This window comes from Cynara cardunculus, assembly GCF_001531365.2.
Source record: "Cynara cardunculus var. scolymus isolate 2C chromosome LG 1, CcrdV1, whole genome shotgun sequence".
Classification (NCBI taxonomy): domain Eukaryota; kingdom Viridiplantae; phylum Streptophyta; class Magnoliopsida; order Asterales; family Asteraceae; genus Cynara; species Cynara cardunculus.
In genome coordinates this window covers 47,058,961-47,071,539 of record NC_037528.1, presented here as the reverse complement: position 1 = coordinate 47,071,539, position 12,579 = coordinate 47,058,961, and the positions used below count along the sequence as shown (strand labels likewise).

Genomic DNA, 12,579 nt, shown 5'->3' with positions numbered 1-12,579 from the left:
TAAGTTAATTGATAAATCAACAAATAGAGTACAGAAAGTCTGAAAATATTACAACTCAATCAAATGAAATAAATTYCGTAGTACAATTACTAGATAACATTTGCTCGTACTTATTTATTCGGGTCATGTATGGAGTAACCCATGCGGTCGCGCAATCATATTTGTAACGAAACCAATTTGGCACGATAGAAGGCATCGGGTGCCCTTCTGCCAAAGATATTTTCAAGAAGTCAATTTTTTTTCTCCCAACCACCTCTAAGCTTATGTTTTCAAAATTTCTTTTCTATATACTTTTAGTATAACAATATTGTTTTTTTTTTTATAAAAAAGCATAATACAATTTAAACTAATTTAATATTTGAATTTTTAATAAAAAACGACGAATTATTATCTGAATTTTTAGAGATTATTGAAAACTGGTGAAATTAGTATTTGAATGTTCAAAAACTTAAATAAGAATTGATTCGGTACTTTTTACGTGTTAAAGTCGGAAAAAAAATGATGGATTATTTTCTAAATATTTTTAAAGTTGCAGAAAGATTAATGATATAGATAAAATGAAAATTAAGAATTTCAATATGAATTTTTAAAGTTTTTATTCAAATTTTTATAAGGGCAAACTATATGACTATATACATATGGTTAAAATTTGTAAAATAATAAAATAAATGATATATTATTTTTTATAAATAACAAAGYTATTGTCTTTCTAATTTATTTATTTTAAATTTGATTAATATATAATATAAATAAAAATTATAATTAATATAGATTAAGAGAGAAAGAGAGGACATAAGAGAGAGAAAAATTCAAAATTTCAGATCATTTAACATTATTAATAGGTATTTTTTTAATTTTTTTAATAGGTGGGTGTGTAAATAACAATCCTTTTAATCCTGCATAGAATCAAATATAGTGAACTTCACATCAGTCTCCTCCACCCATATTGTTTTCTTCCAATTTGGTTCAAGTTTTTACATAAATCTTTGTCTATGTATACTAGCTGTTTGATCAATTTGCTTCGGTTGACCTTGAAGAACTTGTGGTTAAAGCTTTGACTAGGTCATTTGGGCAAAATATAATTTTTTATCAAGTCATGTATGGATAAATTTGTCCGTCTAGAAAAATGGGTGTTGTCGTTTACTTACTTTATCTGAACCAAGAGTCTTAATAACATAAATAACCGATTTACCCCCCAATATTAATTATTTGAACATCAAAACAAGAAATCATAAAAAGACCAAAAATGAAATGTCTCATATGAGAAGAAGGCGGTGCATTAAATAAGGGGTAGGGGTGTCATTTTTGTAGCTGAATGAGGACAACACACCATTTCTATCTGTGTGATTAAACCATGTTCTGTGCAAATAAGCCGTAAGTAAACAATCCAAATGAACTGTACGAATAAGCCAGATAATTCAATAAACCTAATTAAGCCACAAATAAACAGCCCTTAGCCAGACACACTACTTTATTATTTTTAAACGTGGGAAAAATAACTCATGATCAATTTGTTTTTCATTGAACCAGAAAGACGTCATTTTTACGTACATCTATCGATAAATGAACATACGTTAAAGCTTTTAGCAGATCTTGCTGCAAGAAGAAAACATTCAAAATCCCATTTTGTTTCTCTGAGATAAACTTCATTACTTTTTCAGCATCTTTTCCATCTCATCCTTGGACAACAGTTCCTCTCTTTTCAATTGTTATGCATCTTTTGTTACCCGTTGATACCACCTCAGCTGAAACGTTGAGAATACCATTGGCATCTATGTTAAACCAAACATTTATCTCTTCTTCACATGCAGGGGCTTCTGGAATGCCATAAAGAATAAATTTGTCAAGGAAGATGTTTTCTTCTGTCTTTTTGCTCTCACCTTGAAATACATAAATTCCCACGCATTCTTGGTTGTCAAATTGCGTACAATAAGTTTGCTTCTTGGTGGTGGGTATAGGTGTGTTCCTTGGGATGACAACACTCATGTCATCTACACGTACCAGGATGCCAAGAGAGAGAGGGGTAACATCATAGAGAATCAAATCCTGCACAATTTTATTGCCATACCCACTCAAGTTTGCAGCCAACAATGCTGCACCATGAGCAATAGCTTCATCGGCGTTAATATTCTTGCAAAGTGGTTTCCAATCAAAGAACTCCATTAGCATTTGTTGAACCTTGGGAATACGTGTCGACCCACCAACAATAACTATAACATCAACATTGTTCTTATGCATCTTCCCATCTTTCAAACAATTCTCAACATGCTCAATGCACTTTCTGAAAAAACCAGCATTTAACTCCTCAGATTTTGCCCGACTAAATTTCATGGAAAAATCAATTCCCTCATGCAAAGAATCAACTTCAATTGAGGCCTGAGTTGTTGAAGACAAATCTCTCTTTGCTTTCTCACATGCACCTTTCAATCTAGCCATTGCCTTTGCATTCTTACTAACATCCTTCATTTCTCTCTTCTTGAATTCTTGCACACAATGATTAACCATCGCCATGTCAAAATCTTCACCACCTAAATGAGTGTCACCACCTACCGCTTTAACATTAACATTGCCAACATTGCTGATATTGAGAAGAGACACGTCAAACGTTCCTCCACCCATATAAAAAATGAAGACATTTTTCTCTTTTGGACAGTTTACAGCAATCTTATCGACACCATACGCAATGGCAGCTGCTGTTGGCTCACTTAGCAACCGCATGACATTGAGCCCGGCCAGCGTAGCTGCATCCTTCGTAGCCTGTCGTTGCTTGTCATTAAAAGAAGCTGGAACAGTGATGACTGCATCTGCAACTGTTGTTCCAAGGTATGCTTCAGCTGATTCTTTCAGCTTTTTTAGAATCATGGAAGATATTTCTTCAGGTAAGAGTTTCTTGTCTTCAGACTCGTGTTCAAGTAAAATCACTGGCTTATCCTCGGATCCTTCAATAACTTTAAAAGCCCATGACTCGATGTCCTTCTGCACTATGCTATCACTGAATCTGCTTCCAATCAAACGTTTAACATCTGAAAATAAGCAAAAAATGAAGAGTAAGCTGTAAGGTGTATAATTATATTACAGACTACAAAGTGGATGAAATGAACTTACCAAAAACGGTGTTTTTGGGGTTCCTGTTAATTTGATTTTTTGCTGCCTCGCCTACTAACATTTCTGTGCCATTCCAAGCGACGCATGATGGGGTAATCTTGTTACCTTGTTCATTAGGAATGATCTCAACACGGTTCTGCGCTTGAAGCCATGCACCAACACAGGAATATGTTGTTCCAAGATCAATCCCCACCGCAATTCCTTCAACTTTGTTAGACATCTTGAAACACTTGATCGAATCTAAATAAACGACGAAGAATGGGATATGTGAATGTATGGATTTTGGGGCAGAAATGACCACAAGTATCAGAGGATGAAGTTCTTAAATCTTGAGTGAAGAGAAACCCAAGGGATGCATGGGGGAACTAAACAGCCTTCATGAACAATCAAGACGTGTAGTTATGGGGAAAATGCAATAACTCCTCGGTTCCACTGTACTACAAGAAAGATTTGGTTCGATACATTAAAAATTGCCGGTAGGTTTCGGATTCAAATTCAAATGTGGTGACTTCAAGCTATCTACAAAGCAGGTGATCGTCTTGGAATTAGTCAGGATCACATAACGGATCGGATATCGAGGTTAATATAAAAAAGATATTTCTATATATAATTAAATATTATTTTTTTCACCTAAACTTTGAATTTCTAGATTTTTTATTGGTGGAATATAATAAAAAAATGTCTCTCATGGTAATTATTTTTGGAGATTTTTACATCATCTCTTCTAGTTTATTCATTTTGAAGAATGTTTTAAAAAAATTGTTGGAACAAAAAATTGTTTAAAATCTTTATTTTTTCATTTTGAAGAAGTTGTTGGAGATGCTCTTGTATATCTATTTTAAAACAAATATAGAGATTATGTTAGAGTAAATATAAGAAAAAAAATCTTGATTTTTCTCTATTTTAAAAAGTTGTAGAAAATGCTCATATACGTGTATGAGAATTTCAGACAAATCTTTACACATGAATTTTATTTTGTTTTTTGGTACATGAGACGAGATAAGACATGATGGGACAAAACTCACTGTCACACGTTTGACACAACATGGAATAGCACAAAAATTCACTATTTAATATTTAGCACGACATGAGACAGAGATAAAGACTAGGACATGGTGGGACGACGTAGGATAAAAAAACGAATTTTCTTGTTCCACCAAAGTGGAACAACAAGATAAGACAATATAGGAGCAAAAACTAAAAAGTTATTAATTTACATTAATTTAATATATAACCCTAATATTGTATATGTTTTAATGGTCACCACCACCTCTCGTCATCGCAACCACCAATCACCTTCGGTCACCTCCACCTCCTCCCGCGCTACAACAACCTCCCCACCACCTCGATAACCACCATTGGCCACCTCGACCATGACCACCACCACCTCTACCACAAAGAGGACAACAACCTCCTCCACCTCTGTCGGCCTCCACCACCACTATTATTCTACGGTCTTCACATCCTCCATATTTACCGTCGTCCATAAGCCACCACCGCCTCTAACTCCACCACCATTGTCGTTGCGACAACCTTCATCGTGTCTCCACCAATTCATAAGGATCTTTCAAACCGAATAAAACATAGTTTATTTATTGTACGAATTGGGTTAATTTTTTTCGAATTACCATCAATTTTATCAGATTTTCATTCAAATTTGTTACTATTATACATGTATGTATTTATGTATACGAAAACTGTGTAAATTTGTTTATAAATTAAATTATTTAAGTATTTACTTTATTTGTGTCATTTATCACTATTATATATAAAATTATCAGACAATTTTTAGGGACAACTTTTCTAGTCATATTTTATTCGGTCGTAATGAAACTATTAAGCGATAAACAAAAACCTTTAAACTAAATAAAAAATAAACCTATGTTTTCTTTAAAGTAAATTACACCAACCTCTTTGTAATTTCCATTTCATTGTTATCTTCTTTTCCTAATTTTGTTAGGCATTTTTGTCTATTTAAAATTTAAAAAGATCATATACTATTCATTGTATCATATTAATATATTTATTATACATTACACAAATAGTGAAAAGCTCAAATAAGAAAGTAAAATATCATGAGAATGTAAGAACGTAATGTTCGTATGTGAATCACCGGAAAAAAAATCAATTTGAAGATGCATTTGTGAATCCTGTAGAAAATATATTTCTTGCCTTCGATAGTATTACAAATGATATAATTTATAGATCAAGGACAGATGTATTTTCTGAACGGCGGCTTCGATCACCGGCTCCCCTGTCTTCAGGCCCTCGTTGTCTCCGTGAAAGAGAGAAGTCGTTAAACCGCTGGACAACCCATCTTTGTCTCAATAGAGTCTTTCTGAAAATTGGAGATATATCGGAAATCACGGAATATTTCAACGGGCGGATGATAAAAAAATATTAATAATTATTTGAATAAGTTTCAATGGATGTTTAACGGAATATTTCAACGGATTTGCAGCGGGTTTTAGAATTCTCGATGAACCAAGTCTTCATCAACAAACCGTCAATTATACATCAAAGATTTTCGATGGAAAATCGACATCGCTCTCTGTGTCTATAATCTGCAACGAATCTATCGAAAATTTGGAAGAAAAAATTATTTATTATTTTGTCGATAATCCCTTTAAAATCTGTCGAAAATCTGTCACCGACATTTTCCAATCGAAAATACTCTATTTTCTAGAAGTGGATCAGTGGAAGTGTTACATATATCGGTAATACATTAGGTCGAACAACAATATGGTTGATTTGAAGTTAAGAAAATGCATGGCAGGACCACAAATTAATTAATTAGTTCATCTATGTTAGGTTGGTACTATCAAACGGGCCACTTTTTCTGGTATTCAAAGTTTGCCGGAAACAATGTTTCCTGGTGGATTTTCGACGGATTTAGCCGCTAGAGAAAGTGGCGCTGGTGATAATTTTTCCGGCGACTTTACCGATAGATTCTTTGTTTTCCAGCGGAAAATGGCTGTCGGAAATACGTCACTTTTTTTGAATTTATTTTAAAAAATCTTAATAAAATTAAATAAATTATTAAACAGATTAAGAGGTTGTTTGTTTTTTGAGATTCAGCTCTTAATAAGCTTTTAAGTCTGATTCGGTCATACATTTTTCAATTTCAGATCGTTTGTTTTTTTCTCAGATAAGAGCTTTAAACCAACAGTCTTCCTCTGAAATTTTAAGTGATAAAAGAACACCTTAAATGTCTCTTAAATCAAACCCGCCTCAGGTCTTGATCTTGCTCTGAAGCTCCCTGATCTCGCTCTCAAGCTTTCTCATCTCTCCTCAACGTCCGATCTCTCCTCAAGCCTCTAAGGTATGTCAAAAATCCAAATATGTTTACCCTACCACCATTTGTAGAAATCTTGATTGTTTCCCAAATATGAAGTTGTTACCTATTCGATCTCCAAATCTGTTTCTTTGTTCGATCTTCCTTTCTCCATTTCTTTCCTTCTGTATTTCTGCATCTTGTATATGTTATATTTATTTCCTTCTTGTATTCCTGCATCTTGTATATGTTATCTGTATTTCTGCATCTGTATTTCTCTAGTTCTTTCCTTCTATATTTCTGCATCTATATTTCTGCATAGTCTTTGCAAAAGGGATTGATGTTTGTCCGCATTCAGTACTTGGGTAATGTCTCTTTTTGGTAGATAAAAGGTTCCTGATTTTGCAAAAGGTAGCCGCAACAAAGCACTCATAAAAAAAACCATAAAATGAGAAGTTGTAATGTACATTAATCAAGAATTTGAAGGTGTTTATGGGTTGGTGCGGTAAACAACACACACCTAAAGAGAAGCAGATTGTGGTGAAATGAGGTTCTGGGGCAACGGGAATCAACTATTTCTTAGTTAACTCAATTCTTGATAATTCATTAACAAATATGTTTTGAAGTGGTATCAAGGTTACAATTTTATGGATATAATTATATGGACTTTATATGCACATGATGTTGTATGATCAGATTTAGGAGGAAGTATGTATATATATATATAGACACATACACATTACCCATTCGCTAGAATTTGATTTTTGCTGTTTATATGAATGCATGTGATTCTTTCTTGTGTGCTAATTAGTGATGGACGAGAATGTGCGTCTGAGGTGGACAAATGAAATTACCAAATGCTTTTTAGAGACTTGTATGGAAGAGGTCAATAAAGTGGTTCGAAATGGAGGTAGTCTTCGCAAAGAAACTTGGATGAAGTTGGCAACAAAGTTTGAGGAAGTGTGCTATGTAAAACTCGTCCAAAAACAATTGAAAAATCAGTATGATTATTTGAAGAGAAAGTATACAGGATTGACGTACTTAAGGAATAGAACAGAGAATATTTATGACCCAGAACTGGATACGTTCACCTTATCTAATCAAGAATGGGAAGATTTCTTTCAAGGTTAGTTTTTATTAATTTTTACCTTTTTAGATATTAAAGACAAAAGTACCGGTAGTATATAAATAATTATATTTAATTTGGATGTAAGGACATCCAAAAGCAAGAATTTTAAAAACATCATCATTGGTTTATCCTGAATTATGTATAGCTTTGTTCGAGGGGGTTTCTACTACCGGATCTCGTGCTTATGTCCCTACTTCAACCCGTGAGAACTAAGATTTCGTCATCATCATTTACATCTAATATCCACACTACTGAAAATACTTAAAATGAGGTGGATGGAGATGAGAAGGAAGGACCAACTGTCGATAAATCGAGCACAACCCCGTCTAACCCAAATAAGAAGAGTAAAACCAAGGTCAACATGGATGAATTGTCTTTAGAAATGAGGGGTGCACTTCATACACTTGTTACACAACAAACCACACTTGCACAACAAACCTCAAAACTAAATGTTTGTATTGAACTGCTGAACACTCTTGGCCTTGATAAAAGGAGTCCTCTTTACAGTGCAGTCATTGACATTTTTGGGCAGTCAACATTATTAAGAGAGACATGATTGACGATCTCTTCAAACACTAATATATTAACATCATGAATTTCAAGGACGACAAGACAATTGGGATTCATGGATTAGTTTTTAGAATTTGAACAAGTTACTTCGTTATGTGTTCTGTATTTGAACATATTATTTGCTTATATGTTTGATTTTTGACTACTTGGTTACGTGTTTTGGAAGTTGAACAAGTTGTTATTTGGTAATGAATTTGATATTGAAGTTTACTACTATTTATAATTTTATTTATGCTTTTAACAGGTTTATCATGGATAATAATCAAATCATCATGGATAATAATAATAAAAACCTATACTTCTCATCGTCGTATTCTTGTATATGTTTTACTTGCGACAAAGACGTTTGAAAAGGAAAACAGATAATACGTCTGCAATGACTGGACGTCAATTAATGAATGAGCTAGTTGAAGGTAGTGATCGTCAACATATTGAGTTGTTGCTAATGTTCCGTGGAGCTTTCATTCGACTATGTGATCACTTTAAAGCAAAAGGTTGGTTAACGGATAACAAACATATATTGGTCGAAGAAAAAGATGGCTATTTTCCTGACGGTTATTGGTCACAATCAACATTATAGAGTGTTGAAAAACAGGTTTCAGCACTCAACACAAACAATTCATAAAAAAATTCATGAAGATAAAATGATGGAGTTTGCAAAAGAGATCATAGTTCCTACATCATTCAATACTAATCCAAACATCCCTGGAAATTATAGGAGGTTACGACGAATATTTGAGGTAAACGATAATCTAATAACAGTTGTATAACTTTCCTTACTAAATTTATTTTGACTATTAACTTTAATGTAGGGAGTAATTGGCGCCTTAGATGAAACTTTAATACATGCTATCTTCCCTATTCAAAAACAACATTTGTATAGAGGACGAGGAAATGATGAATGTTATCAAAATGTTTTGGCAATTTGTGATTTCAACATATTTTTTTTTATGATTTTGAACCAATTACTAAGTTTGATATAATAAAAGACTGATATATAAGACTTATTAATATATATATATATATATATATATATATGGACAAGATCAAATGTTAACCAAAGTTTTTATGTTAACTTTGCAAACCATGTCAACCAATCACAATCCATTCTTTTATTAGGTTTCTATCATGTTCACAATTTAATACCAAGAGTAATTGAGTAAATTCATTGGCTATGTAACTCCCATATCATTAAAGGGAAGGGGAGTTACATAATCATAAAATCTCTAAAAATATACATTTATTATATTGATATTTTTATTTATTTTTTAATCTTGATCTTTATTTTATTGTTTTATGAGTTTTTTATTCGTGGAGGAAACACGGTAGTAAAATCTTCGATATCGTTCAAACTATTATGGATAAATGCATTGGAAAAAAAATCGACAACATTGAGAAGATTAAAATGGTTTATGGTGAAAATCGGAGTTCGAGTTCGAGTTCGGAAAGTGAAGAAATTAACCAAAGTGAATGTCTTGGTAATAGATTAATATTTTATTAGACTCGTTTTAATCGAAATTATGTTCATTATGTATTTATGATGTGTTGTGTTTTTTGTAGTTCATATTGCGTTGATAACTTTTTTCTTTAATTATTAATACGTACATAATTCACATGTTCAAATGGAAGTACATGCACGACCCATTTTCATATTGTATATTACCGACTTTTATGAATCATGAACAATTGTGTTCATGTTACTTCTATCATATGAACACAAGTGTTATTTGTTAAGCTTGATACCAAATCTTTATATTTGTATAAGTGTTTGCACCCGGTGTTCATAGCGTCAGAGTTATGTGTTCATCTATTTTATACGATATGAACAAGGGGTGAACACGATATGAACAAGCGGTAAACAACCACATAAGACTAGAAACATATATGAACAAGTGGTGAACCTTAAACGGTGTGGATGCAATGCATGTATAAAACTCCAATTGACAAAGTATCGCTCCTGAATGTGTTTATAATGAAGGAACTATGTTCACAAGCTATTCATATTGTGTTCATACTTGTTTTATTTATTTATTTCCTTTCGTATAACGGTTGTTCTTATTGTGTTCATAAATGCTATGCAGTCCAAGTTCATATATATGTCAATTTTTTGTTCGTATTTGACACAATGGTTCATATATATATATATATAGGGGCCTAATCAAATGAGAACTGATTAATTTGTGGTAACTCTGAAAACCAATGTGATCCACTCATTTAAATAATTAATATTATATCCTGAAATAACATAAAGGGTAAATTGGTAATGTTTATAATTTTAAAACCCTACTCTTCTCCTTCATTATGAAACAGCCGTCCTCCAGCATAGGCATGCTTCTCTTCCTTTCTTTCCCCCTTCTCACGCACAACAACCACCACACCATCATTCATCATCACATGGAAAATCAATCAAACCAGGTAACAGAGTTTTTATATAAGTGGGAGAACGATCATCATTGATGATGCGTTGAATAAGAGGTTGAAGATCCTTGTAAGTGACCATTAGAATCTTCGACTTGAAAGTTTCTCGATCGGTGGCTCCATCAAGATTGTAAAGCTTGAGATACTCAGTTTTATCGTTCCGACTTAGTATCACCGCCAAAACATTCGCCTAAACGGTGTCAGCGCTGCTCGTCATCTTCTCGATGAACTCAAGCGCCTTCGCATCTTTTTCGAACGCCGGAAAATCCACAAAAGATCTCCGATCATCAGTCGCCATGATGATGATGGTAGATTAGCACAGGTGTCGCCGGAGATGTAAACCAGATCTCGTCGGAGATGTAACTTTGAAGATGTGCCACTCCTTTTCTGTGGTACACAGTGGTACCCCAATGGTATCACAGTATATCATAATGGGTATCACATTGTGTATCTTTGTGATTACTTGGTACCTACCGGATTTTTGTTCACCGAAGGCCGGAGATTGGAGGTCGGAGAGATGAGAGAGGAGAGAGGAGTTTTTTAAAAATACCTAAAATGCCCTATAATTATAATTTTAACTCAAACTACCATAATTATTAATTTTCTAATTTATTCGTTAATTTGTGGTTGAGATTGGTTCTCACAGTTAACACAAACTAATCAGTTCTCATTTGAATGGGCCCCTATATATATATAGTTGTGTTCATATGATTATTATATTAACAAAAATAAATTAATAAAAATCATAGAATATTTTGATTTTCTAACTCCCAATTAATGATATGGGAGTTACATAATTTTGTTTTACCTAAATACCCTTTTCAACTTTGTTCACTTATTTTTATAAAATTTTAAATTTAATAAAATAATTTTTTATCATGATTAATCACAACCATTTATTGAAAGATTAAATAGCCAAGATCGGTTAACAAAGTTAATACAAAAACTTTGGTTAACATTTGAACCATATATATATATATATATATATATATATATATATAATTTAATATATAAACGTGATCATCGACTCATTTAGCTAACTTAAATAATAATAATAAAATTATTGTCGTTGCACGACGTAAAACACTAATTTTTAATATAAATACAGTGCATCATAGTTAGGGGCTGTTTGATTCATGGATTTGGATGAAATTGAAAGGAATTGGAATGACCAAATCCTTTAACCAAATTCCAAATACAATGTTTGGTTCATGGAATAATAATGATGGAATCCTTTCAATTCCAATAAATTCCTTCACTCATGGATTTTACATTCCACGGCAATGCCCTCGGATTTCAATTCCTTTCCGACAAATTCTTTCTCTAATCCAAATTCATTCAACGTTGCGTCTACCATCTAATTGATCTTTGGTTCGATCTCCATCTGGTACGCTCTCTCTCTCTCTCTCTCTCTCTCTCTCGTAATTTCTCCATCTATACGAGATTGATAGACAACATTTGTAATCAAGGAACCAATTCAAGAAAACCAGCTATCGATATCACTAGTCCAAATCCGTTATTTAAAAATCATAAAAGGTCATTTGTTGATATTTAATTCCGATTCCAAAGTTGAATTCCGTGAACCAAACAAAAAAATTTCAACCCGCTAAGAATTTCATTCCAATTCCATGCAACCAAACGCAGTCACAAGGCATGGTCAAATTCCATCAAATTTCATTCAATTCCTTCGAAGTCAAATTCATTTGATGAATTCCAATTCCATATAATTTCATTCTACGAACCAAACGCCCCCTTAATATTTGCTAAATCTCAATGAATTGTCATTATTATTCTAATTTGGTCAATTTCTTATGCGGTTATCCCCAAGGTCCCTCCCACCAACTTTGGTCTAAGAGGGTCTCTCAAGTTCCCAACATACATAGCACATGAGAGCCATCAGATCATTTTGTTTAAAAGGCCCGCATGACTTGCTTCCAAGTTGCAATCTCTTTAACACAATTTCTCAAAACCATATTGCACAAATCGTCCCTTCAAACTGCTAAAACCGGAGCTCATCTTCAAGCTATATAGAGCGCAAACTTCACAACGTTGTCAATGCCACCGACAATGTGCCAACTTCGAG

General features: G+C 33.2%; 1 protein-coding gene and 1 pseudogene across 1 annotated transcript; one reads left to right on the top strand and one right to left on the bottom strand.

Annotated features, from left to right (window-relative positions):
* Nucleotides 1-1,649: 1,649 nt before the first annotated feature.
* Nucleotides 1,650-3,325, bottom strand: LOC112508579 (annotated as a pseudogene).
* Nucleotides 3,326-7,192: 3,867 nt separating this feature from the next.
* On the top strand, nucleotides 7,193-7,721 carry LOC112506738. Its single transcript, XM_025110985.1, has 2 exons — nucleotides 7,193-7,505; nucleotides 7,654-7,721. The coding sequence occupies exons 1-2, from the start codon at nucleotides 7,193-7,195 to the stop codon at nucleotides 7,719-7,721; spliced, it is 381 nt and encodes a 126-aa protein (XP_024966753.1).
* The last annotated feature ends 4,858 nt before the right edge of the window (nucleotides 7,722-12,579 follow it).

Bases quoted from the DNA above. Each gene is read 5' to 3' on its own strand.
- LOC112506738 (XM_025110985.1), top strand. From the start codon at position 7,193: ATGGACGAGAATGTGCGTCTGAGGTGGACAAATGAAATTACCAAATGC. The intron at 7,506-7,653 runs GTTAGTTTTTAT...AATTATGTATAG, and splicing joins ATGGGAAGATTTCTTTCAAG to CTTTGTTCGAGGGGGTTTCT.